Here is a 27,937-nt window from a genome sequence, read left to right as displayed (position 1 = left end):
AACAAACATGTTTTTTTTACATATTTGTTAAAGCTGTCACTATATTCTGACAGTATAATATGAGACAGATAATATGTGAAAAGATTAAGTTCTACCTCCTCGTGGTGGTACTAAAGCCATCTGAAGAAATACATCACTCCTAATCAAAAACAACCAATGAGAACCAGGAGGAAGGTCATAGTGCTGTCAATCAACCTTGGTTTGAGCTGCTAAATGGCGGGAAAACAACTTACTCTTTCAAGAAAACTGTTTACCAGCAGTAAACACTAGCCTTGCTCACTAGCCTTGGCATTCATGACAAGCTCTGCTGACAGGGGAAGTTGTGAGCAGCACTTACACAGCATGATTGACGGCACCAAGTCATTCCTCCTGGCTCTGACTGGTTGTTTCTGACAGAGTTCTGTATTTCCAGAGTTAGGACTGGGAGAAGGCAGTCTTTTTTTCAGATTATATGTCTCATACTATACTGTTTGTTAAAATATTACTATATTTTATAAACGTTATATACACAAGCTTTAAATGTCGCTGGCTGACCGTTTGGGCACTCTTCTGATCAGAATAAGGAGATTTCATTTAAATTGGTTGATCACAACAAACCTGGCTTTCGAGCATAATCCACAAATTTTAGGGCCCAATCCTTTGGAACAGCAATGGTGTCCAAGCAGTTGATTAGTGGTAGTCCTCCATTTTCGCCACACACCAAGCTTGATAATATTTTCCTCCAAAACTTTTTCTCCACAAGAAATTTTGTCAGTTTAGTGAAACTAAACTAACTGGGTTAGATCAGGGGTCTCAAACTCCAGTCCTCGAGGGACTGGAGTTTGAGACCTACAGTTTTTAGATGTACCACAGGTACAAAACACTGGAATGAAATGACTTAATTACCTCCTCCTTGTGTAGATCAGTTCTCCAGAGCCGTAATGACCTAATTATTCTATTCAGGTGTGGTGCAGCAGAGGCACATCTAAAAGTTGCAGGACTGCGGCCCTCGAGGACTGGAGTTTGAGACCCCTGGGTTAGACGGTCAAAACTTGGACACAGTTATGTATTCCTGCTGTACAATGATCCCCAACATGCAGCAAATTTGTGAACTAAAAGGCAGATCTGTGCTAGAAAATTAACTCAACCGTTTATGAAAGATGTTTAAATATACTGCTCAAAAAAATAAAGGGAATACTTTAAGTGTTAAACACCTGTTTAAGTGTTCCCTTTATTTTTTTGAGCAGTGTATTAGAAATTTATTGAGGCCCACAGAATGTGTAATTTAAAAAAAAATATATATATATAAAAGCTCCAAGAATCGTTTTAAAGTAAATATTAAAGGAAGTTTGTAGATCTTAGCCAGTGCAGATTAGATAAGATCTTAAATAAATACAAACTTGCTCAGTCAAATCTATTTTTTAAACCGCTAAAGGAAAACAAAAAATATCTACTAAGAGGCTCTAAATTAATACAACATTCATAGCTTTTGTTTGAATGGACACAAACTTAAATCAGCATTGCATATTTCCAATGGTATAGCTAATATTCAGGTGCTGAATATTAACAATAATTTTCAAAATGTTCCATAGATGTGTAAAATCCAACCAGATTTGTTTTTCAGGTTGAGTTGTGTGAGTGTGCTGGTTTCACTTTAATCTAAAGTGTTTTGTTGCTTTGACAAAACCAAATAATAAAAAAAAACAGCTCAGTTTTATACATTTACGTTTCACACGCAGTAATCCACACAAAACATTTCAACCATTGGTTTTTTTTTAATAGAAAGATTTTATATTCTTTAAACCAGACAACCAGATGCCAGACATTTTTTGGATATATTAAAAAAAAAGAACAGAACAACAACAAAAAAGGACACAAAATGGAATTATATGATTTAGACTGTGTGTGGATTTAGTGGTCTCGTGTACAATACTCTCTTTTCGTTGCCAAAAAGTGCAAATTTCTCCAAAAACAGAAATCACCAACAATCCCCCTCCCCGTGTTCCTCCCCCGCCTCCTTGTACTTTCCAGCAGATATGGACTAACAGAACACGATGGACAAGAAATTAAAACGTGAAAATAAAAGGATGGCTTACGGAAATCCACACTGAGTCCCATCAGATGGGAAGGTTCTGCTGCCCCCTGTGGGTAGGAAACATTCGGTGATCAGTATGTTACATGTGGCTTGATCCATTCACTTCACTTGGCAGGTAGTCCGCCTTTAGGACACACTAGTGAAACACACAGTTGGGTGTGGTCAGTACACAATGTCCACATCATGCTAATATGTTCTGCCATATGAGACTCAGTGTAGATTTAAATGTCCGGATTTGACTGATATTTTTCTGTCACTTTGAAATGCAAAAGAAAAAAACAAAGAAAAAAAAAATCTCTTCAAAGATTGTTAATGATCACAGCAGCCTTTTCTTCTCTCCCAAGCTGAATGATTTTTCCGAGCGTTTGAATGCGTATTATGACATTGTACTTCCATTTTAGTGCAGTAATCGTGATTTGTTTAAGGCCAAAATACATTTCTGTGCTGATCTGCAAATGTAAGACGACAAATTCTCAATAATTTAATCCTTATACGGATACCAGATCCAGTCTTTCCCAACACAGACAGGCTATTAATGTAAAGTCGATTAATATGCAGCCTTCTCAGAAAGCTTTTTACAAAGTGTTATACACATTTCTTAAAATAAAAAAAAAAAATAGAGAGATCTGATGACCTGTTTTGCAACAAGATCTCGCAGAAAGCAGGTGGGAGAAAGTCTCTTCTGTACCCCCTCTTCACACCACAATGATTGAGATTATGCAATAAGCTGCATAACAGGTATGGTGGTAGTATGACAGAGATGCATTAGCAAATCAATCTAGATACCAAATATTCAAGTCTTTTTCTTTTTATCCATTTTCAATATACATATATATTTTTTGCATTTAAATAATCATCTGCATTAAGACAGAGACGGAAGAAAAAATAGTGATGACCGGAAAAAAATCGAACAAACATAAAATTCAAGGTGAATTCTCGCAAAGTGCTTTTGTTACAATCGCAGAAGCTGAAAAAAAGGCAGTCAGAAAGTTAGTGCTACACTGCAAAGGGGAGTTGAGGGGAAAGTGGGAAGGGGGGCTTCTGAGCGTTACAACTGAAATGTCCGTCCCAGGACGGCGAGGCCGGACAAGACGCAGCCAAATGTCAAACATTTCCTCTCGTCGTCTCGGACTTGCTTCATTCTCACAGTATGAAATCATGGAATGCATCCTGAATTTGGTCTGAGGAGACAAACAGGTCTCGAATTGTCCATAGCTCGCCTTTTACCCTCTCTGTGTGTGAGATCTCTGATCAGATGAGAAATGAACCCCCTACCCACTAAAGATTAAAAAAACAAATGTTATAGGTCTTAACGATGAGTTTCTTTTAGTTGTTTAAAAAAAAAATGACTGAATCAATATTAATTGGAGGGACACACAGTTCACTCCAGTGAGGAAATCCTTTCTGGGGAAGCTGTGATGTAAAATTTTGAAAGGAGTTCTACAGGAAAAGTCTGGGAATGATCACAATGACGAACCAGACACACCATAAACTGAGCAGATAATGAAACCCAATGCATAGCAGTGAATTTTCCACCTGAGTAGTACGTACATAAAGACAGAAGAGATCAGCAACAGTCTCTTGGCTGCGTTTTCCCAAATCTACAACAACCTCTTCAGCATTGATGCGGCCGGGCTAGTTTGGCGAACCGACTCTAGTGCTCATCACTCGGGCTTCCGAAACAGAAAATAACACTCAGCCTTGCCCAACCGGCCATGTTTAATCCTCCCCGTGTGCTAACCTTTGTATCCCCCAGAGACTGACAAAGACTCCAAGTGCAAACTGTGTCCGCTTGGCTGAGAGGCTGGCCATCAGACAGAACTGTGCCTCTGAAGGACCCAGGGCTGTCTGTGCGAGCGCCAGAGCCACGCTGAGCACGGAGCCGTACTGCATATGCTGCGCTCAGGCTTGCTGAGCACCAACAGCCTGATGAAGAAAGAAAAACCAAAACAAACAAAAAATAGGTGCAGCAAAATGACAAAGCAAAGCTACCCTTTCCACAGTCATTACAGGCCATAATAACAGTCAGCACGTTCTGCTTTGTTGGAATATTTACAGTTATAGTTATCTCTTAGTCTTTGTTTAGTGGCCTTCTTGGATAGATTTAGCAAGAATCTTTAATAATAACACAAGACAGATTACATGTCGAGGTCAAGTCTGAGGGGGGGGAAAAAAAAGAAAAAAAAGAAAAAAAAGAAAATGCATGGAAATTTGGAGGCTGGAGCCTGCGTCGAAGTAACCTTGGTCTGGGGCTGAGGCTGCGATCATGGGTGGTGTGCAGGACACAGAAGCAACAACAAAAAAAAAATGACACGCGTTTGCATAAAACTACTCAAGTAAAGATTAAGTCAATTCATACTGTAGGAAGCCAATTTACCGTGTAGTAAAAATCATTTTTTGTCAAGATAATTGAACTTTTTTTTTTTTTTTGTCAATCCTTAAGGCACGATTTGGCCCTCGGTGCTGACCAGCCCACCCAGTGAGAGTCAGCCTCAGCCCCACACTCCACAATAGACTGGAAACAAACAAAACAAGCTTAACGCTCCTCAGACAAGGCCACATATCATTTACAGTCACTTTAACCTTCTCAGATAACACACTGAAGTGACTCAGCTCAACAGGTCAAAAACAGTCTTTAAGGAAAAGGGAGTATTGGTAGGCATTAATTAATAATCAGCAGAATAAACATAGAAATGTGGCTATCTGTGTTGCCTTAAACAGGTTTGGAACAAGTTAAACATCTCAAGTTTTTTTATTTTTTTTGTTCTTCAAAAAAGCTTTACTGCTCATCTTAAAGTTGTACTTTATGATTTTATAATCTTAAAAAGAAAATTATGTTTCCATCTGAGAACCTCTCATCAAAAGCCTTCAGCTCAAGGAATAAAAATCTAAAATCGGTAGCTTAAAATGTCCAGTGACGAGAATGAAACCCATTGTTTTGTTTTTTTCTGCTTTGGTATCCGTTGCTCCTGGAAGTCTATATTTCTCAGCATACTGTACATGATTATATTTTTAACGAGGGTTTGAATGGACTCTTTGAGAGACCATTGAGTATCGACCACTCTGCTCTGTGCTCTTAGACACTCGCAGGCCTTTGAGGTCTCGGGTCCTTCTCCCTATAAGCAGGACGAGGACGTTTTACATTAGTGCAAACTTTTGCTCTCTCAGCTAAAGCACCGTTTCCAGTGCTATTTTAGGCTTTTTATCCATAACCCCCACCCACAAGCACCCTTCTTTTTTTTAGTTACCCTACCCTCCTGGCACAGCATCCCGAAACCACGACCCTTACCCCAAAACACACACATACATACCGCCATGTAAAAATATTTAGAAAAAAAAACAAAAAAAAACCCCAGCTGTAGCACAACACATAATTTAAAAAAAATAAAATAAAGAAAAATAAACAGACAGAACAAGCTATACATCCTTAAACTTTTGATTCTATTTTTTCTTTACACAAACATACAAAGAATAAGAGGAAGTGAACTCAAGTAAAATGATCTGAAAGATGACGAGCATCCATGGCTTAGTCAGGGAGGTCCAGACTGAATAAAATCACACTTATTATCTCGAGTCTGCATTTGACTAAGATGGACGGCAAAAAAAAAATAAAATAAAGAGCTTTGGTCAATCAACAAAATCTACCATAGAGGTCCAATTAAGATGGCTCACAAAAAAAAAAAACCTGTCACGTTAAGACACAAAGGGTATAAGCAGTCCATTCCAAGTACCAACACGAATAACGACAGACATCACCCAGCTTACAATGGTTTAAAATCGGGAGCGCTGCTGTACAATCACTAACACCCCTGTTAAATGCGTCAAAGAAGAAGAAGAAGAAAAAAAGGAACTTAAGACTTTCACAACTCCTGCCTGACGGCGACCAACAAGAGTAAACTAGTGCTATGAAAACCTGCGCACAGAGAGCCGTGGGATAAACAAGCTGCTGTCCGATGTGTTGCTTAGCAGTGTAACGTTCCTGCTTCTGTGCTACCGTGGACTCGTCCCCGCCGCGCGGATCCAAACAGAAGCACGTGTAGGTCTGAGAACAGATGGGGGCCGATGCAAAGGCTTGTTTATAACAGTTATCCTGAGACCCTCCAGCCTGACTGCCAGCTTGTGCGTGTGCACACACACTTGCAATAAAGAATGGACAAGCAAACACACGTACACACAAGCCAACACACAAAGTGCCCTTTCTTCTGCCTCCATATTTTATATTAAGACATAAAAAGACAATGACCGACATTGAACTTCAAGTGCATTCAGTTATATGGAATAGTCTTTTGGATCACAAAACCTCATCTGACCCCAGCTCAGTGTCTCCTGTGGGAACTAAACTCTCATATCTCACCAAAACACTAGAATTCAAGTTCACCACGACGGACAGAAAAGAGGGACTCATCTCATTTGTTTCAAAGTACCCGTTTTGTTGACAAAAGTGCCCACTCGCCCTGTAAGAACGTGCTCCACGACCACCCTCAATCCAAGTAAGGTGCAACATTAAGCACTTGTACAGAATTTCCAAATAGTAAGAACACCCTCTTCCGGTTTTGTGTTTTAGACTTTCTGTGTCTTTACATAAGTTAAAAACAATCTTAGATGAACAACAGGTCATGAGATTTTACAGTGTATCAAAAAGTGTGTGGAAGCAATTAAAGGTGTGACATTTGATTAAGTGGCCCCTAGCAACATGATCTAGAAGTTCACTTGGTCTGGACCATTACTACGGTTTTAACACCAATAAAAGATACTGCTGTGGCTGCCCTTTAATCGGGAACGTGTTATAAGGGTAACTTACAACAGGAATAATCAAAAATACTCAAAACAATTAACTGTTTTCTCAAAAGTGGAAATTCCAGCGAGTTGACGTGGACGACAGGTTTAATAAAACTGGAAAGAAATAGCAGAAGACCACTAAAACATCAGCCCAATTAGAAAAAGGCTGATTAAGCATGGCTTGTTTTTAAGGGTTGTCGGCATAAATCCTCTTTAAAAGCAACACGGTACTATGGCTTAGCTTTCCCAAGTTGCATCTGAACAAACCACGAGACGTCTGGACCAAATCTCGTTCTGAGAGATTTTGGACAGTACAAACTAAACATACCAGTTAAGCACGGCGGTGGGTGGCTCATGATTTTGGCTCATTTTTGCATAAACTGACAGCGACTCCAAACACACCAGGAATGATGAAAGAATCAAGGTGCTAAACTACAAACAATTTTTAAAGGTGCACAAAATCAAATGGACACACCGTTCTGCTAAAAGTGTTCAATGTTTCAAACAGTTCATTTTTCCATTAAATATATGTATGTATGTATGTATATATATATATATATATCTATATATATATATATAGATATATATATGTTTAAAAACAGCGTAACATCTCCCATGGTATTGTTCATCTGAGGCTGTAAGATTTGGCAACGACCAAATAATTTTGAGAACAGTAGAAGTGAAAGAGGATGTGTTTACTTTGCTTCTTTTTTTTTGCTCAGACTGTGTAAAGTGGGCGAGGAGGGGTGGGGATCACGTGGAATCTGAACGTGCATCTTTTAACCCAAGCAAAATCACCAAAGCCTCGCAGTGACTGACAACATTAGAGTGGACAGTGCGAGCCGTGGCGTTCCCCTCCTCTCTGCGGGACACCTGGACCCGGTGCGTGTGCGCGAACGACACGAGAAAGTGCAGCGGCGCTGGCAGCTCAGGGTGCATGTTTGAACAGGCTGCGGCTGACTCACACTCTGATGATGTGGCCAGAGGGACCCTGGCTGGCTGCCACACACACGCCCCCACACACGCACACCCACACATACACACACACGCCCACATTTAAAACACATGTACATGTAAACACGCTCGTACAGTAAACTACCAACACCAGGCATCCAGGTTCTAATATAATAAGAATAACAATAATAATATCTCCTCCAGGCTGGTTTAGGGGCATTAGAGGAGAGGCAGAGAGAGGGAGAGAAAAGGCCCGGACTGATCCACTCCCGGGCTGGAAATGTGGCTGAGCTGGGGGAGATTATTTTTTTGGAATGCAACAGACATTGTGAGATTCCCCCACTCCCCTACACTCCTCTTCCCTTGCTCCCCTCCCCCACCGCCCAACTGCAGCTGTGCTCCTATTTGGCCTCCCAACTCGGACAGGTATTTATTGCTCTCTTCATCACACAGGTTGCCTTACGGTTGTGTGGTCCCTGGGGCAAAAAGGATTGGAATAAGCATGATACATACATCTAATCTCACTCTCGCTCCCCAACAACAACCCAGATTCCTTTAAATATCTCCCACTCTGTTGGATATCTTTAGTAAAGCTGTGCAAACGTAGAAAAAAAAAAAATATATATATATATATATATATATATTTATATATCGAAAGGTGCTCACATATGTCTTCTTCGTACTCTTTGTCTCTCTTGCTCCCTGCCATTCCTTTAACCTGCGGTCGGTTAAGTGCTACCCGCGCCTTGTCGCACAAGGACAGACTCCGAAAAAACTGCACAAAGTTAAGCACATTCATTCATTCATCGCTCTAATCCTCTGGGCAGGAACTGTACATGTCAAGTTTTACGTTTAGGACAAATAGGTGACTTAATGTTTTTTTTTTTGTTTGTTTGTTTTCTTTTTTTTTGGTGTGTGTGTTTGCCATTGAACATTCACACAGCTTCGTTTCTTTCACCCAAAAGCTTCAACTGTGTCTGAGAAATATAACATTGAGCCCAAGAAGGAAAAAATAAAAAGTAAAAAATCGGTAAGTACACCTCAGCAAGAGGGGGCCAATGTCACGTCTCTGCCTGCTATATACACACGTATACAATTATAAAGTGTCGAGTACCCAAAAGAACAACAACAAAAAACAGAATTAAGACAATCAAACATCAAAAGGGCAAAGGAAACGCTGATGTTGCAGGGCTGTGAGGAGCAAGACGTAATGTAGTAAAGCCAACAGATACGTTGAGAACGGTAGTGCTTGGAAAACACAAACCCTCCACCCCTCGCATTCCCCTCGTCCTGCAAGCGGCGAGCCCCCGTTAAAGTGGATTCGACTCAAGTTGAACGTTTCAATAAGACAAACCACCAATTACAATTAGAAAAAACAAACATTTTTTTTTAGAGTAAGTAACACTTCAATCAACCCCTCGCCTGATTCTTTCTGAAACATTTATAGACTGAAAAATATAAAGATTCTTGCATCAAAACGGTGAGTTTTCCTTGCATATACCATATTGTGGAAATTTTGTTTCTATGGTAACTGTACATCTCAGAGCTGTAAAGGAATAGGTATAAAAAAAAAGGAGTTGTTGCTGGGAGGATTTGTCCTCGCTTCACTCGTACAGCAGCCAGAAGGTGCATGACAGTCACCTTTCTTAGAGCTTGAAGGCTGTGAGGACAAAACCAATTAAACTTTAAATCAACTGCATAGTTGCTCGGAGTTTCTTTGTCTCGACCATATACTTGCCTAACTGCATATGCCGGTGTAAAAAAAACCCAAAACAAAAAAGAGTCTAAAATGACAGAGAAAGAAATGGCCCAGAAAGTGGACATCATGGGTGGATGATTTGAAGCGTTCTTTTCTCTTTAACAAATAAAACGACTGAAGTGCTTGCAAGTCTATTCCATTTCCTAAAGTAAAAGGAGAAAGAAATATAAAGATTCAATTTCTGTGACACCCTGATTTGGTTTATAGAGGAATAGTTAGTTGTTTTGTCTCTTTAAATTGCCTTTGCATGTTTATTCTCTCCTCTGTCCACTGGCCTGTCTCACAGGCTGTGCAGAGCGACTGTGGCGTCCAGCAGTGTCCTTGTGGTCCCCTCCCCGCGTTCACCCCTCTCCCCACCCGTAGTCTCAGGGTCCCGCCTCCACTGCTAGCTCCTGCAGCCGAGGACTGTGTGTGTGCACCTCGACAGCACCCTCTACCTCGGCTGCAGAGGGCGCCTCGGAGCGCCGCCGGCCCCTGGCGGTGCGAGGCTGGGACCCAGTTTCGGGGCTAGGGCTTAGGAGGCTCGGCGGGGCCTCCAGGAGCCCCGGTTCTCTCACCCGAGGTTTTCTGCCCCGGCGGGAGGGGATGCCGTTGCAGCCGTCCTTCTTAAGGTGGCGGTGCAGGTGGTCCGAGCGCACAAAAGTCTTAAAGCAGCTTGAGCACTGGTAGGGACGGAGACCGGTGTGGACACGCATGTGGTTCTTCAGGTCGTAGTTGTGAGCGAAGGCGGCTCCACATTGTGTACACAGGTAAGGCTTCTCTCCTGTATGCTTTCGCATGTGAACCTTGAGCTTGTCCTGCCTGAGAGGGAGAAAGACAAACACGGCTTAAGAACACACTAAGAAAACGTCTAACTCTCAAAACAAACAACTCACTTTTGTCTGAATGTCCTCCGTCGCCGGTGCCAGCTTTACTAATTAGGCTGCGCGCAAATATGCAATTATCTTTAAATTTATTACAAAGTTTCACACTTGCAGGAATCAGCTTAATCCGCTTTAGATGATTTCATTCTATTTTAATTGTCGTGTCTTGGCTCTCCTCCCGGTCTATGAGGGTTGTAAGTCCAGCTGAGGGGAGGTCATAAACTTCACATTTTTATCTGTGTGATGGCACACAAGAGCGCGATTGCACACTGACACGAAGGCTCAGTGTTCACTGTGTCAGCTGGCATTTTTTCATTGCTTCTGTTAACCCTAATTTGAGGTCACACCAACAGGAAGATCTGCGTGAAGAATTTAGCATCCTCTGCAAATCTGTTCCTGGGGAAAATGTATTGTTTACGATGCTGTAGATTTGAATACGACAAACTACAGGGCTGAGGCTGGAAAAAAGAAGCCTAGTGAATCCCCACGAGGCCTTTTTTAATAAAATTTTGTGCAAGTGAGGAGTCATCCTAACTAAATAACCGAAGTGCAACTACTGTACTAATTACAAGGTAAAACATATCAAAACAAAACGTAATTTTTCACAGAGGTGCTCCAAGGTATTGATCAGAATTAGTTGATTTTTAGCCTCACAAGTGACAAACTGAAAAATTTGATGGGAAAATATTTTGTGTGTTCACAAAATCTAAAAAAAAAAAAAGAGCCAATAGAAAAAATGTTTTGATTCCAACCAACTTGTAATAGGACATTTTATACCTTAACAGCACAGATCAGTGACCTTCTAGTTGGGAAAGCAAAGATCCTCTCTTTTTTTTCCCATCAGTGAAGCCACCATACCACCTTACCTAAGAGGTATCAGGTGTTGCTGACAACAATCTCCCTTTAAAGTGTGGAAGTTGTGAACAATCAAAGAACATTCAAAGTTAGATTTATTAGCTTTTTATCTTCCTTCTGTCTTTCTCTACTGCTTTCCTGATGGAAAACTGAATAAAGAAAAAACCCTTCAAAACGTAAACTGCATTTTCTCTAGCCTGTGCCAAGACTAGGGCTACACAATGCTAACAAAAATTGCTTAATATTGCAATGACAGTATAAATGAACCACATTCTCCTGACCCTGTCCTTCCATCACTCAGTCAGCTTCAGCATTTCAGCCACCTAAAACAAACAAGCGTGGGCATCAAGAGCACTAAAAGTCTATCCAACAGGCTAAATCTATTTCAGGCATGAAGTGTATCCATGCATGGGACATGAAGAACAATCCTACCAAAGACTGTATCCAACCAGTCCTTTGTGATGATGATATTGCAATAACTATTTCTAAGTGGTATATTGTGCAACTCTAAACCAGACATATCTGCATTTAATTCAGGCTGCGAGAGAGTGAAACATTTAGCAGATAACAGGAAGGCTGAATCGAAGCAAAGCTGCTGTTTCATCCTTTTGTGTTTGAAACCTACCAGTCGGGGAACATGCTGGATTTGCAAATGTTAGCAACCTGTCACAAATTTCAGATTCAAAGTGATTAACATTTTCTATACGGTTCACACACGCAGAAAGCTGTTTATAGTTAGTAAAGCTAACTGTGCTAATTGTTAATGGACGATGTTAAATATAGTTTTGGACATCAGCTCCATTATGAATGATTTTGTCTTAAAATGTTAGTAAAACCTTGTTTTACAGAAACTGCTGTCTCACACGTAAAATTGCCTATTTCTTCTCATGTAAACATGTAATATCAACAGGTGTAAAGCGTGATGTCTTTTTATAATAAAGAGAAACCAAAATGAACAAAAACTGGTTTTGGCTGGTCAAACCTCAGATTTAAAATCAGTCACAGTATTTTGATCTGTGCATCTCTACTTCTGCAGAATCAAAGTAATCTAATAACATTTCGAAACATGTTTTACTTTGTTGCTCCTTTAACTTATCAGGCTGCCTTGGCCTTCATCTGACTCTTGTCCTTCGTTCCCCCCTTTAGTCTTTGCTATCTCCCTCTAGCTCCCAATCACTTAAATCGTCTAACCTTCCTACACTTAGGGCTCCTAGTCAAATAAGAGCTGCTAGCATAAGTCCAATTGAGCATGAGTACACACACAGTGCAAATGTCATTTAAGTTAGTATATCAGCTGTCATACAAGCAAATGAGTAAGATCTGTGAGCCAAACATCAAAACTTTAACAAACGAGGGTGACAAGGAAACACACACATATCCGGCAGGCCACAGCATTGGAGCAAAGTAGCCACTGACAGAGGTGAATTATTTAAAGGATAGGAGTGATTTATTACTGAGCGAGGCAAACCCTTAACCCTGATCAAACAGGATTAAGATTACAATGCCGCCCCTTTCCACTGGTGGTCAAATTTAGCTGGAGGATAAATTAAGAATGGTCTTCCTCGTGCTCAAAGGGGTTCTGGATATTTTCAGACAGCAGCGTCTATTTTCACCAAAGGCCAGCTAATTAATTCATTAAAGTAATCATTTCATGGAAAAGGCAAGCCTTCCTAACATGAAAACCCTTCGCACAGATGTCCCCTCCTGTAGATAAGCCATGTCTATCTGTTTTCTAAGGGACACGTAGCAGGTTTTATTTGAGAGGTGAAGGAGTGATAGAGAGCGAGGGGAGGGGGTTGTGTAAATACTCTGCTGTGGGCAATAAGAAGCATAACAGCAGATCAAAAGTTCACATGCCTGCAACCCCCCCGCCTCCCCTCTGTATCAGAATACAGTCCTTTATGGCCCCTTTTCACAAGATAACACGTTGATGGCACAGCCTTCTTTTATAGGACCCCTATGTTAAAATTCCAGGACTTTGCCATGAAGGCTGCCACCATAAAACTGACTTTTATAACACTCCCCTCCCTCACAGCATGGGGATGTTGGGAGGAAATCTGTTTAGTATCCTGCCAATCCACGATCATGGTAAACATTTGGACACAGACTGCACTGCCTAATGCAAAGCTAAGGTGGTTAGCGCTAATTCTCCAGCTCTTGGCTTTGTGGTGTTTCCCTCAGCTGGGCCGTTTGTCCAAGACTATTAGCACATGTGACATGAGGTAGTCCCTTCATTAAATGGGCTTACCTGGTAAAGCGCACTTTGCAGATGGCGCATTCATAGGGTTTCTCTCCCGTGTGCGTTCTGATATGGCGGGGTAGCTTGCCTGCACCTTGAATGACCTTCGAGCATATGGGGCACTTCTGGAAGGCCTTAGAACGCATCTTTCTTTCTCCTCCACCTCCTCCAGTGCCGTTCCCTCTCTCCTCCACTGCCCTCTCTCCTCCTGCTGTGTGTTGGCCCGCGCTGCCTCGTGACATCCACAGCGACGGCGGCACGCCATGCACGAGTGATGCAGAAGCTGCGTCTTCGTGCTGCGTGCTGCTGAAATAATTCAAGTAAAATTCCATGTCAGGATCATCCCCGTCTCCCTGCTCCTCCCCGTCCGCACGCTTCTTCTGCCTCTCGATGGAGTCCATCATTTGTTGCAGGAGGGCGCTGGCCGAGCCCCTATCCCTCACCATCGCCTCCCTGCAGCTGTCCTCCACCTCCGCCTCCTGCCGAGACTCAGGGGGGAGGTAGAAGTGGCCGTTCTGAGATGGAGGGTAGTATGACGACCCCGGGTTCACTCCATTGCCCTGAACTGCCTCCCTGTCTTCCTCTTCCTCTTCATCCTCGTCCTCCTCCTCTGGTTCTTGCGCTTGGGGCTGTGACAAGGCTAGGGCCAGCGGGGAGTAGTACTCACCGGGGCCCGCAGGAGCCCCGTTGCTGGGGATGCTCCCGTTACCATGGTTAAAGTGCAGGTGTGTGGGCAGTTCCCTGAGCTCTGGCGTGCTGCAGCTGCTGCTCCAGTGCGCCCCTCTCTGGAAGTACTCCAGGTACTCCCTGGCCCGAATTCGGTTCCCCTGCTCCTTGACTCCTCTGCATTTCCCCTCTTCATCTTCATCTCTTCGCTCACTGCCCGCCTGTGGAAACAGGGAAGGAAACAAAAGCCAGTGAAGGGAAAATTTGCAAGAGCACTGGTGAGAGCTGACTTTAAACACAGTTGGAGAGCTCAGAAGACATTTTTGTCTTCTAAAAATTATAGCAACTTAGCTTAGTAGGGTTGGTTAAAGTAGACAGGCCAAAATGAAAACTTTTACATCTTGCAGAATATTTCAGCTTTTTATGAAATGCAATAAATAATAGGCAGAAGAACAAAGCCAGTGAGGGAACCACTGTGGTGCTAAAAGCTACTACTGGAAAAAAAATCTTGAGATGTCCAGAGAAATTAGGAAATTTTCACCTTGACTGGCAGACTAGGGACATACTGTTCAGATACTCAAAAATTTCATCCTTCTCTAACCAGTGAATGCACCATACCAAAGGACTACCAGATAACGCTAAAAACTCTTTAGTGTGAAAGTTGGTGCTGAGAGAAGAGGACTCAAAGTTGGGTCTTTTTGTTATCAGTCAGGTGTTCGAAGGAAGTTCTTTAAAAGAACTTCAACTTTCAACTGAGGAATGTTGACTGACTGGAAAATCAGAGAGCAGGTGCTTGGTGGCTGGAGGTACATTTTGTTCCTTTGAAATTTTTCAATCAGACCTTTTGGAGATCTCGTTTTGTTCCCAAATCAAGCCATCAAACATCAGTTTGCACCAGCTATGGGGAGACGCTTTGTTGACTACATATTTATTAAGAGCTAACTTCCACAGAAAGTGGGATAAATGAAAGTATTACCTCCAAATTGCTCTGTTTTATCTTTATTTACACTTAAACCTTGTTCGTTATGGAAGATGCTTGGTTTGGAGATCCAAATCATTTGCAAATCCAGAAGTTAAAATAATGATCTGGACTCTCTAAGTAATACACACACAGACTGCTGTTTACAGTTCATATTGTTAACCTCTCAAACCTCGCTAATTGCTGATAAAAAATAAAAAAAAGCTAAACTACGAGTGAGACATGAACTTCTGCATTTATTTTTGTCTTTATTTAAAAGAAGCAAAACCTGGTTTGACAGAAACTGATCTTTCCCACACTGCTCGACATCACTTTTGCTCCTTTTTTAAATCATTGGTGACCGCTCACAGTAAGAAGCTAGAAAGAAATACTTTGAAGGCTGACAACTACAAATCTCCTAGAACAATCTGAACTGGTCTGAAATCTGCATATATCGAGACTTTATAAAGCAAATATCTGACCAACAACCGACTTCAGAATTTCCTGCATGATGTTACGGCCCACAATAAAAATCTGAACTTATTATTATGGTATTACATATTACGACAGAGCACATCACTGCTGCAGCTGAAGATGTTGCCCGGCTGTGAGGTGCTGTGTCTGTAGTCTGTGAAGGAGCACGCTGTTCTTACACAAATACTGTTGGCTCAGCATGAGTAAGTGTTAAACTAACTCCAAGCTGTGGGAGTGTGTTAGGCATAGTGAGAGGCACTGATACAGGCCATGATGTAAGTCTGGTTATGCTATTTATTGAGGTGGATGGCAGGATGACTGTATGCACCATTTTTGATATGAATGAACTAGAGAAAATGAATGCGCAGTAGCTTCCAAAACTATTTACACCTCTTTACTTTTACATTCTATCATGCTATGACCAAGAACTTTCATGAAATGCGTTTGATTTTATGAGTAATCAACAGAAAGTAGTAGTGCATTGTGAAGTGGGAGGAAATTGTTAAGTTATTTTAAAATAGTCTAAAAATGACATCATAAGTAGTAGTGTGCACTTGTATTCAGTCTTCTTAAGTCTGATGCCCTCCAGTGCAACAAATTATCTTCAGAAATTCTGCCAGAAGAACAAAAACACAAAATATGAAGCTATAGCTACAATAGCAAATTCACGTTAGAATGGTCCAGTCAAAGCCCAGATTTAAGTCTAATTGATTCTACACCAAGAATTGGAAATTTCTGTTTACAGATGCTCTGTCAAAGTTATGCATGCCTTTGTCTTAATCAATCACATAAAATTGCAGAAATGAGAAAAAGTTGACTAGTTTTTGAAGGCACTGAAACATATCAGCCTTTTAATGTTTTGGTGTCTCAACCTCAGGATTCTGACAGTGAATACACGAGCTTTGTTTCTGTGTTATGGCGATGCCTCACCGGTGAGGAGAGCACTTTGGTGTCCAGCAGGTGAGTACAGACGTCCTGGACGGGAGAGATTTCCAGGAGGCGAGCAGCAGCAAGGATGTCAGCCACGCTGCTGTGACTGACCGTCAACGTCGCCGTGTAGGCAAAGTCCAGCAAAGCTCCCAGAGCCTCTGCTGCCACAAAGTCGATGTTGTAGATGTTCTGCTGGTCAGCGGCGGCCCCTGAAGTGAAGAGCTTGTGGAAGTAAGAGCTGCAGGACGCAAGGACGGAGCGGTGGGCCGGAAACTCCCGGTCCTGGGTGACTAAGAGCACATCGCAAAGGAGCCCGCTGAGCCGCTGCTTGTTCAGGCCGCCCAGGACGTCCGCGCTGTGTTCGGGGAAAGGGATCCCCACGGGACCCTCCTCCGCCTCCCCTGCTCCCCCTCGTCCCCCCCCGCCCGCAGTGCTTGTTATACCCCGGAGCCGCCTTCCTCCTCTCCCACCGGCCCCTGACGACATCTTCCACCAGCCTGCCGCCGAGCCGCCGAGCACAGCCCCCACCCGTGTATCCGTCCTGCCGTCTGTCTGTCTGCCTATCTGAAAGCAGAAGACACAGATTACTGATTAGTTTTTTTTGTGGACAGAAAGGTGAGAGGAATATTGATTGACTGAGAGAGAAATCTGCAACATGAGCACTAGCCGCAGCAACACATTTTTAACATGCTATAAAATTTAAGAACAGGGAAAGTGAATCTTACTAAGTAAGTAACTCTATTTAGATCGAACCTTTTCAAGGTAAAGATTTGTTTCACAAATTTCAGCAAAAGCAAATTTAAAAAGATACGTTTTTAGTGGGCCGGTGGTTGAACCAAATACCAACATGCTTATCCTTTCGGTCAAAAAATCTGTTCCGTTTATATGTTTTGCCTATTATTCTCTTAGAACCTTCAATATGGTGTAACAGCAAAAAAAGCAGATTTATTAATTAGAGATGCAGAAATCAGGCTACCTGTGGCTACAACAACCGAAACAGGATAAAAGTGCTGCAGGCCATTGGTTTGATTTCAACACAGACTTTAAGAATTACAAAATTCAAAAACAAAAACGGCAAAGTAATGCTGTTATTGTTTTTCAGACCAAAGATGTTTTTAGTCTTGATACTTTTTAATAAATAGAAAAAAAAAAATACTTAATTGTTTTTTTTTTTGCCAATTACAATTAAACGATTAACTGGTGCATCGCTATTAGTAAGTTATTCAAAATCTTACTTTCTTATGACAACACATCCCTCCCCCACAAAGTTTCCAAGCACTAAAAGTCATACTTTTAAATTTATTTATTTATTTGGGGCATTTTTAAGCTGCCAAGTCCCGAATCTAACTCTTGAAGTCTGCTAAAGTTAAACTCTCGTCTCCATCTGATTCGAATTTGGACTTCAGTGTGAAAATTTCACATTTCGTCCCATGCAGCGTTGAGACAGTGTCTTGTTCCTCACAACAGCTCCCAATGTATTTTAAGACTGATAAGAAGAAAAAAAACAACTAAGAAACAGGTGTAGAAACAGACTGATGGCAAAACAAACGGCTATATGCAAGACATTAGTTTCCTGTAGTGAATAAATTGCCGTCACCAGAGCTGAATCGTGTTGGTCAGCAGTTTTCTTTGCATAAATACAATGAGTAGGAGAATCAAAAAAGATATTTATGTATTTCACGCGTGCAGGTGGCCAGGTGCCTGTTTCCTTGTATATATGAATACATCCACGGGTGTGTGCACGCACCCGTGCAAGAAATCAAGCAAGAGGTCGTGGAGGACAGATAAGCAGAGGGCTGAGGGGATCAGAGTGCATGCTGGGAGCTGGGCTGTGCAGCCTATGCTCACTCTGTGACAGTTGAGAGCGAGGAAGGAAAGCGAGGGAAGTGGAGGAACAAGAAGGGAGAGGAGAGTGGAGGGATGTAGAGAAGGCTGCGAGGGCAGACCCTGTGGAAAAAAACTCCACAGGAGGAGGAAGAGAATGTACGACAAGTTGCAAAGGAACAGCATTAAAAAGGGAGGTTGTCAATCCGGTCTGAGCTAGTTACCCCACCCTGCACTGCGTGCCAAGTTTCGGAAAAGGCCTGTCCCCTCGCTCACGTGTGTTTGTGTGCGTGTGTGGGGTGGGAATTAAAATGATCGACTGAAGCTTAGGCGGAGGGGCGGGGTGGGTGGTGGAGGGGTTTCGGCAGAGCGGGCCATCCTCGATTTCTCAGTCACACGAGTGAATACAGTAACATCAATAACACACGGAAATCACACATTATACAAGCACACACAGGACATCCACCTCCCCTCCAACCTCCCTTCACCTCCTCTTCACCATCTGCCAGGCAGACCCCGTAGGGGGGCAAGGCTGGGCAGTGGTTGCATTAAATGAGTTGCTCTCTACAAGCTTCAAATTACAAGATTACTTCCGATCAATCCTGCTGGTATGTTTGTTTGCTACACCCCACTCCCAAACCTGCCTAACCTGGCTGCCCCTCCTCTTTTAATAGAGTTCACCTTTTTTCTTTGCCTCCGTCCTCTCCTCTCCTCTGCTACGCTTTGTTTTATCTTCTCTAAAGAAATACCTATCTGTGTCCACACCAGTGATGTGCAGATAGGTCGTGGATAGATTTATCTGTCCCTCTGCACCGAGGAACCCATAAGAGATTAAGATGTTTCTTTCACCCTCTCATCAATAATTAAATGGGTCAAAGAGTGGTCGATTCAGCCAAATGTTATAATGGACATTTAGATAAAAAGCTCCAAGTTCAAATGATAAATACAGTATAATGATGTTTGCAATGGTTTGTGAAGCATGATTACCCAGGAAGACACCAACTGGCTCCAAAGCATGGGTTGAATTCCAGCATCCAGGTAAACCAACATTTGGTTTCCAAACCACTGAACTGTTATGTCATATAGTTCCTATGGTTTAAAGCCCTTTTAATGATAGTCTGAGTAGGTGGAGTTTTCTCTGGTTGTATGGAGTGTAGCTATAGGTGGCCCTAGAAACAATTTGATATTCCAGAGTTACTCCAGAAACCAAAGATCAGAACAAGGAATGGGAAATGGTCAAAATGTTTATCAATATGAAAAAAAATCAAGAAAGAAACAGATGTAGTTGTAATGCTGTGTTAACAATTAACTCTAATTAATGGTGTTAATTGTCATGATTGTGATTGCTCCTGTACAAGTTACCTTTCTACTATTGGTTTCAGGAGAGCGCATTAAACATACGTTCCTTGTTAAAATATGACTGAATGCAATAATTACAGTATTTACAGTTTATCTGCACTACTCAATGTATTTGACAATGTGGAAAATACAAAATTAGTAGTTTTACTTTGTTGGGCTATGAGTCAATGGAGTTATATGGATTTAAAGCTAAAAAGAATACAATAATCTACTTAAGAAACACCATAAAATATTATAACATTTTATATTCACATCAACCATCCCTAAGCAAAAAACTAAAAAGGGTTAATTTTCTTCAGAAAAAGTATATTTACTTAAAAAGTAGCAAAATCAAAGTATCAAACATTAAATTATTATACCTGTTATATAAACTATTTATTTTGACAGCCACAGGAATAGTTATTGCCTTTTGGTTTTCAGAACATTTTTATTTAAACGTTCTGCGTTAACTCCTTGAAACAGTAAAACGGGGGTGTTTTAAATCAAGGTTATCGTACCATGAGAATGTCATAATGGCCCTTGCTTATTGGAAACACGCTTTCTCTACGGATCTCTTCAATCCTGTTTTTGTGGGCGGCTGACCACATAGGGTCTGAGAACACTGCCAGAGACTTTAACAGAGCTCTACTGAAAACAATCTGTCAGCCATGGCAAAAGCAAATTTTATTACCCTATCCCTCATCTGAATATGTTAAGGGAGGGGAGAGAGACAAAGAGAAATGACACGGGAGGCAAAGAGAGCAGAGTGAAGGAAAGGAAAAGCGAGAGAAAGGGCATTCACATGGCTACCGGTCGTGTCCTTCGCAGGTGGAAACAGATCTCTGCGAGCCCCGTCCAGAGCCGAGTCAACCTGCTTTTCTCTAAAGCACCTGCACTGAACCGGGCTTTGCTGCAAGCCTGCGAATGAGGCTACTGTGTCCCCCATACATCCACAGTTGACCCTGGGTCATGGCTTTGTGAGGTAAAGACGTTGAGCTTGAGGAGGAGATAAAACACACACTTGCACGAACATGCGCACAAACACAAAACTTGATTCAGCGCCAATGGAGCGCAGAGGGACTGCTCTGCATGCAGGAGCAACCTGTCCCTGAATAAACCTGCACAGAACACCGAGAAAGAGGAAACATGGAGCCACAAACCTGATCCTGACACCTCCTCATGGCTTGAAACATTCCTTATCACTAATTCATGCCTGTGGGTGACAAGGCCAGCAATCTAGCACAAAGCGGCACCGCAGCTGTCCGTGTACTTCGTGTTCCACCTTCAGGGAAGGGCCCCTCTCTTTGGCGCTTGGGCCACAAGCGCCCAGGCCTGCTTTGCAAGTCAAACCACCGTCTCAACGCGCAGAGCCAACCCATCCCATCTCCACCCTCACCTCATTCAACTCATCCGCAACATCTCTTCGCCCCCTCCCATGTATCTGTACAATAGTGTTTTGTAAGAGGAGTTTCTGTTTTTGCTGGGGGGGGGGGGTGGTTCTTTCTGCAGTTGACCGAACATGGCGTGTGTCAACATCTGCACGGAGACAGTTGGAGCCAATTTGCTTGTCACTGTCTTAGACAGACGCCTGCCTGATATCGAGGTGTGACGGGAGTTAGCAGGAATGGTTCTTATTTAGGCTGACATGGTTCATGTTGTGGAGCGTCTCAAAAATTTCCACCCTGAAAGTTTCTCTGACTTTGGCAGACACATACCAGTCATTCCTAGATACTAGTGAACAAACTGTTAACCGCGAGCAAACCCCAGATGTTTCTCAGATAAGGGAAGACATAGACTAAAGAGTCATTTTAAAAATGCACAACAACCAAAACAGTAGCCCCCATAAAAACACAGCTTGGTCTGAAATGCAAATGATCTCTCCCCTGTCTCTCCTTTAACTTTCTATTTCCTCAAATTTGAGAGTTTGAAAATTTTACTGTTGGGTAATACAAATTTGCACACTTCAAAAATACAGAAACATACAAGAGAACAAGTAAAATAGGCACATTCCGGTATGATATTCTCATGGCATGAAACAATTGGTAAAAACACAACACTATTAGAGTTATTACAAATTCCTAAGAAAAATGAATAGCAGGATATGACTGACCTCATTTAAAACAGAAAAGCAAAACCTGTTGCTACTGACACTAAAATAACATGTTGAAGAGTTACCCTCATCATGACGTTATCTACAATACTTATTTCTTGTTCATTTCATTTTGACACATAAACTTAGGTGACTAAACTATGACTAATTTGCAAAAGTTTTATCCTTTGGACAAACATATTCTACCTCGTTGTTGCTCTGCTCTTAAAAGAGTAATACTTAAAGCATAACAAGTCCACCTTGTGAGTTATTTGGGTCACTTACAATAAATACATGCTTCTGAAAGCTTGCCGACTATAACATTACCAAAAAGAGTGTGATTGCCGGCATTTAGTTTCACCACTGTGACTGTCCGAAACCAGAAATATTTGTGAGCTGCTGAATATGTTTGTATTGTAAGCAACAGGATAAATTCACAATAATAACTTTCTTTCAACAAGCTGCAGCAACATGTGGGGGAGGGGAGACACAGGAGTTGTAATGCTCTGTGCTTCACGCTGTCTGTGAAAACTCATCACTCTGGCACATTTGCATCTGATTAAAATGTAAGAAATTTATGATTTAAAAAATTGCAGATTTGACAGCATAATCCTTTTAAACCTTGACATACATTGAGTTTCAGATAAAGAAAATAATTCACAAGTTCTGCACATTTGTACAACAGGATCTTCTCACTCAGATCTAGAAGGCTCCACTCTGAACCAAGTGGACAAGCGAACATGATAGGGCTTCGGGGGGTTAGGAAAAGTGGATTTTGAGTAACTGCCACTGCTCAGTGACTCATTGTTGGCCAAAGTGGAAGGAAACCTCACTGGCCGTGCTGGGAGCAAAGCAGGAAGTAGGCTAGTGACTGATAAAACCTAAAGTTGTATGGGCTGGTCGAGGCCTGGCAGCTTTCACTAGAAACTAACCAGGAAGTGCTGCCAAAACACGGAGCCAGTGAGAAGCTGGTGGGCGAGACAGGGCATTAAACTCACAAGATCGCTCATAACTTGAGAGCAAATGGAGGCCCAGGAATCTGGCTCAGATGTCAATGATAAACTCGGGATGAATTACTGTTGGACCTGGTATAACCTGCTACAGTAAAAGAAAAGGTAACCACCCTGAAGACAGGGGAGTGGGGGTGGTTGGGCAACTGCACAGGTGTCACGCTGGGTAGTTGAAAATGACTTTCAAACCCTCTTAAAGCAACAAACTTTTTAACATAAAAAACTAAAAGATTGTTTTTTTCCTCTCAATTTTCCTTTGTATTTAAAGAAGACAAAGCCATAGTAATTCAGTTTAAGGTACTTTAACATATTCTGTTTTTTTTTTTTCAAACAAGGGTCTGATGAGGGATAATAAGCAGTTAAAATCTTACCAGCAGGAGATAATTTAAATGGAATCTTTATTTAGTATAAATAATTATTGTTATTATTTGGACTTAGCCCAAGAGGAACCAAAGCAACTTTTTTGAATTCGAGTTTTTCACAAAGAAGCACATGATTATTTATGGAGGACATGGAAGTTGGAGGCAGTGCAGCATTGGTGATCTTCCTGTGTGAAAGGTTGACCATATAAGTAAAGCAGTGTACAAATCAACAGAACAGTATTGGGTTAAACTGTCATAACATTTTTGCATTTTACACCACTTTTATATCAGACAATTACTCTGACTGGAAACACTTTACATCTAACGTGCTCAGTAAATGTTTTACACAGGAAGATTATGGGTGATGTTGTGCCTCCGACCTCCATTCTCCGTGTAAATAATCATCAGCTTCTGTGTATAAAACCACTCAACACAAAAGTTACTTAAAGGTTCATAAAACTGCATTTAAACAAACCACTCTGGCTTTTTGAGACTGAAGTTGTTTTGGGAATGCAAAGTCCACTTTGGTCTTGGCCTCTCTTGGCTAGCACTCAGATTCCACCTAATCAACAACTAAACTGTATTTATATTAAATGAAGTTGCAAAATGAGTTGAAAACTACAGGTCTAATATCATCCATCCATAAACCTTGAAAGCCACCTCATCTGAGAAAACTCTGAATTATTATTATTAAGGAGTACGTCATGCTTTTCATACAGCTTTACACACTAAGACGTCATGAAATGGCATTCGCACCTATTATGCATTTGTAATATAAGATTACAATTACACAAGTCATCAGGTATTACAGTTTTCCCCCCATTTTCTTACCATCTTGTTTAATAAGTTAACATGTTGACAACCTGGTGGTGATACGGAAAGCTCATGTCCAGCAGGTTAAATGGTCAAACAGCAAACACTGGCTGCACCGCGCTGCGCATGCTCAGCCTGACAGGGAAAGAGGACTTCCTGTGAGTCTGTGGCAGGCGTGTAACAGAACCCGCTCTGTTATCAGATGACCAGCTCTCCTCTTGCTCTGTCTCCCTGTCCGTACTGTCTGACCCCCTCGCCCCCCACAACCACCCTAGCCCCGCCTCCTTCTTTTCCTCTCATCTGTTGCTCTCATCTCATCATTGCTCCATCTCTGTCTCAGACTGTGCACTGCATAGTATCCACCACATCACCCACTTCCCCTTTCCACTGCTGAGGAGGCAAAGCTGTGCGGACCCAACCGCCTCCCTGTGTCTCGCCATACTTTAATGCAACCCACACATCGTCTTTCTCTTGTTTCACTGTAAACCAAGTAACTACATCAGCAAGCAGACAGTGTCGGTCCGGTCACACATCCCTCTTGTCGCTTGGCCTGTATCTATTAACAATAAATCAATAAATGTTTGGGGTTTTCTGTCAATTTTGTAAACACGTCCATCGCCTCCGATTCGATGTATTTTATAATTTATCAATACAATCCTTAACTCGAACACTGCGATAATGTAAGTGAAGCCTTCCCCTTCTTCTTGAAAAACATCTCGAGCCACACTCTCTTGCTCTTAATTTGATCAGGTTGTGTGTTAAACTCTGCACAATAAATGTCCCAGAAGAGAACAGAAGAAGCCCCTTTACTGCCCCTGGTCTTCAGCATAACAACAGAAAAACAACAGAGAGGGGTCTGTCTGTCTAGCCAGGCTGGAAGCTGTGGTATATTAAGCAGCTGACCAGGGGAACCAAACATCATGGAGGGGGGGAAGTGAAGCTGCATTCACTAAGGAAGAGGCAAATGAAACAACTCCAACTGTAAATGTGTAAGTCTTTACAAATGTATTTATGTAAAAAAAAAAAAAAAAAGAAGCAGCAAAGAAATACTCCTTATAAAACTCTATCTCCTGTATGAGCCATTTTGACACATAGATAAACCTTTACACAAACAATATGACAGCTACATGTATATCACTGTATACTGCCAGCTTTTTACTCTGAAATAAAGCCTCACACTGCCACGGAGACATCACACAACCTGTCCTCTCGGTCTGCCTGAACCTGCTAGTTTTGGGCCATCGTGGTGCAGGCACAAACATACAGGAATATCAAACTGTATTCAGCCTCACCGCCAAATTGATGGGTGGTGTCTTGGACCTGCCCACAGTCACTGAAGTCCCCTGCAATTCCTCTGGAGTCTATTGTTGGTAACACAGACGCGCATGCACACACACGTGCACGCGCGCTCACACATACAAACACATATGGCGTCCTAGTTTAACCTCTTGCTGGAATTCACTAGAAATAACCATGCTCTTCATTCATAGGGCAAGGAACATTCAAAAGACAGTATTTACAATAATTAATCAAGTTTTTTATTTTTTATTTTACCTTAAGCTGAACAAGAAGAAGCGATCAACTTAATTTACACCAGCATTATGAAAGACTTTCCCATAAAATGGGCGTACTGTGCTCGTCAATTACCCTCTCCATGCCCGCACATTTGTAAAAACGGGTTTAACAAGTATGCAAAGCCAAAAAGAAAAAAAAAAAGCATCTGGTTATCGAGGAAGACAGTCAGGGCTGCTGTGAAGTTTTTAAACCACTGGTTTAAAAAAGAAAGCCTTACATGGCGGCAGGACAGATTACAATCTGGTCTTAACAAGATGCTGGTGAGGATGGGGGAGTTGAGCGGTAAAGAGAGAAGGAACGTCATAAGATTGAGTAGCTGTGAACGACTGAAATCAATCTACAAACGCTTAAGCTCTTTGGGGACGGTTACACAAAGTTGCCGGAGCTTAAGTTTTGTTTTAATATTGCACAGACTCAGCCACGGCAGCCTGCTGTGTCAGGGAGAGGGGATTCAGCCGTCAGGAACTGTGTCACCTATTCTCCGCCTCATTAAGACGAGATGTCACTTAGTTAAGTTTCTAAAACTATTACTCAACACCTGTGCCACAGTAGCTATCAGCCACAGCTCAGCAAAGTATCTGATGGGGCGGTTTCTGTAGAATTACTCTGAAAGCCCCTGAAGAAGAAGAAGCAGCAGTGGTACAGGATGTGCAAATACTGTCACATTCTCACTCTTCTAATATTAGCAGTTACTCTACCTAATTAACCACAACTTGACAGATTCAAAACAACACATGTCATGTAGGGTAAAACATCCGAAGGCAATAAAGCAAACTTCAGCAGATAGTCAATGCGGCACCTGACCCGTTTGTCAACCCCTGCTCTGTCTTCAAGTGGGTCAAGAACTCTGAACTCTATCAAGACACTCTGGTATTTACTTTCCCTGCTTGCTTCCCCTCTCCTCTAAATCCCAGCCCAAAGACACCATGTGTGTGTGGATGTCCTCGCAATGCTTACCGAATAGGCAGAAAATGTTTCTCGGGACCTCTCTGCCTTCCCCTGCTTTGCCGGCCAGTTCTGCTGTCTGTGTCTCTGGGCAGGGCTAGAGCATTACCAGGCAGGAAACTTGTGAGTGGCCCTAGTCATACAGGCAAGCCCTTGCCTGATCCCACACAGACACCTACCCGCCCCCATCCCATCCACCACCACCCTCTATTTTCAGCCCACAACTCCGCTCCTGCATCCCCTCGCCTCATTGGCTTCGCAGCGGCCAACTCGCCACACCTCCTCGCAGGGATAGGCTGACGGCTGTTCCCTTTCCTTCATGGCCGAGGGCAAGGCACTCTGGGATATAGAGGCAGAAACCCAATGTCACCTGGTATCCACAGCCCCCGCTGCAGACTACGAGTCCCATCTTTCCTCTCTGCCCTCACCACCCCCACTATCTCCAAGCCTTCTCTAACGTAAGCAACCCAGGGCTGAATTATACACTACAGTATGCTGCTAGCAGCCTGCCAGGTATTAAAGTACAGAGCAGCCATCAAACATGGATAGGGCGCTGTGGGAGGAAAAAAACAAAACAAATTTCAGCCCAGGCTGTCAGGGGCAGCACTGAAACATCGGCCGTGTGCTCTTTCATCAGCTTTGAGCTCTTGGGACGGTTCAGACACACTTGAAACTCCTGACCTAAATTGACTTACCCCTCCTCTAAACAACCTAATGCCACCCAGACATGCTCTGCAAACACAGCACACCCTGCAATGAGTGTCTCACCCTGTAATGTCCCGAAAAGTTGCTGCCACTGCTTGTAGCCTTTCCAGTATCATTATTATTATCATTATTTTGCTTCCTCCTTCTCTCGGTTCAGTCGCCTCCCTCCTCCAATGCCTTCTCCTCCTCCTCCTCCTCCTCTAAGTGCTTCCACCTGCCTGAAAAGTTAATGTTTTGATCACATCCTATAAACTTTATCACAAGATTCCCCCAGAGGCAAGTAGCTCTATATAGGACATATTTAAGAGAAAAAAAAAAGAAAAAAAAAAAAGAGGAACCTTGACTAGGGACCGCTGCTGCGACCCACCTCTCCTCTCCGGCCAACCCCCCCACCCTGCACTCCTTTCTGGCCCCCCTCCCTCAGTCCTTCCTCTCTCCTCTCCCTGCTACCAACCCCCCTGAGTTCGACAGGCCCAGGGCAGGCAGAGGAGGGGATGACAGGTCGCCTTCAGCTCACCTGTGATGGCCGTGGTGGTGCTTGTTGTGGGTTAGCTCGGCCCTCTCCTCTCCTCCTCTCCGGAGCTCTCTATCTCCCTCTCACTGTCGCGCAGCTTAAAGCCCCCGTATGCGCTAACCAAGCAGCGGCAGATCAACTCAATTCCCTTCCTGGTTTCTGGAGGGCAAAGAGGTCCCTCCCTTTTCTCTCTCTTTCTCTCACACACACT

General features: G+C 42.6%; 1 protein-coding gene across 3 annotated transcripts; it reads right to left on the bottom strand.

Annotated features, from left to right (window-relative positions):
* Positions 1–1,741: 1,741 nt before the first annotated feature.
* Positions 1,742–27,937, bottom strand: zbtb7a (zinc finger and BTB domain containing 7a). Of its 3 annotated transcripts, none has more exons than XM_032573027.1 (4): positions 27,730–27,937; positions 16,552–17,115; positions 13,533–14,410; positions 1,742–10,367 (listed from the first exon to the last, which is right to left on the bottom strand). In XM_032573027.1, exons 2-4 carry the CDS (start codon positions 17,035–17,037, stop codon positions 9,932–9,934), a joined length of 1,800 nt encoding a protein of 599 aa, XP_032428918.1. In that variant the 5' UTR covers positions 17,038–17,115; positions 27,730–27,937; the 3' UTR covers positions 1,742–9,931. The 3 variants fall into 3 exon arrangements, with proteins under 3 accessions (XP_032428918.1, XP_032428919.1, XP_032428917.1); XM_032573028.1 differs by lacking the exon at positions 27,730–27,937 and adding an exon at positions 26,520–26,696; XM_032573026.1 differs by lacking the exon at positions 27,730–27,937 and adding an exon at positions 20,874–21,444.

The sequence above is a fragment of the Xiphophorus hellerii genome, chromosome 9 (genome assembly GCF_003331165.1).
Source record: "Xiphophorus hellerii strain 12219 chromosome 9, Xiphophorus_hellerii-4.1, whole genome shotgun sequence".
Lineage (NCBI taxonomy): Eukaryota > Metazoa > Chordata > Actinopteri > Cyprinodontiformes > Poeciliidae > Xiphophorus > Xiphophorus hellerii.
The sequence above is the reverse complement of the archived record's forward strand: the minus strand, read 5'-3'. Positions and strand labels throughout refer to the sequence as shown.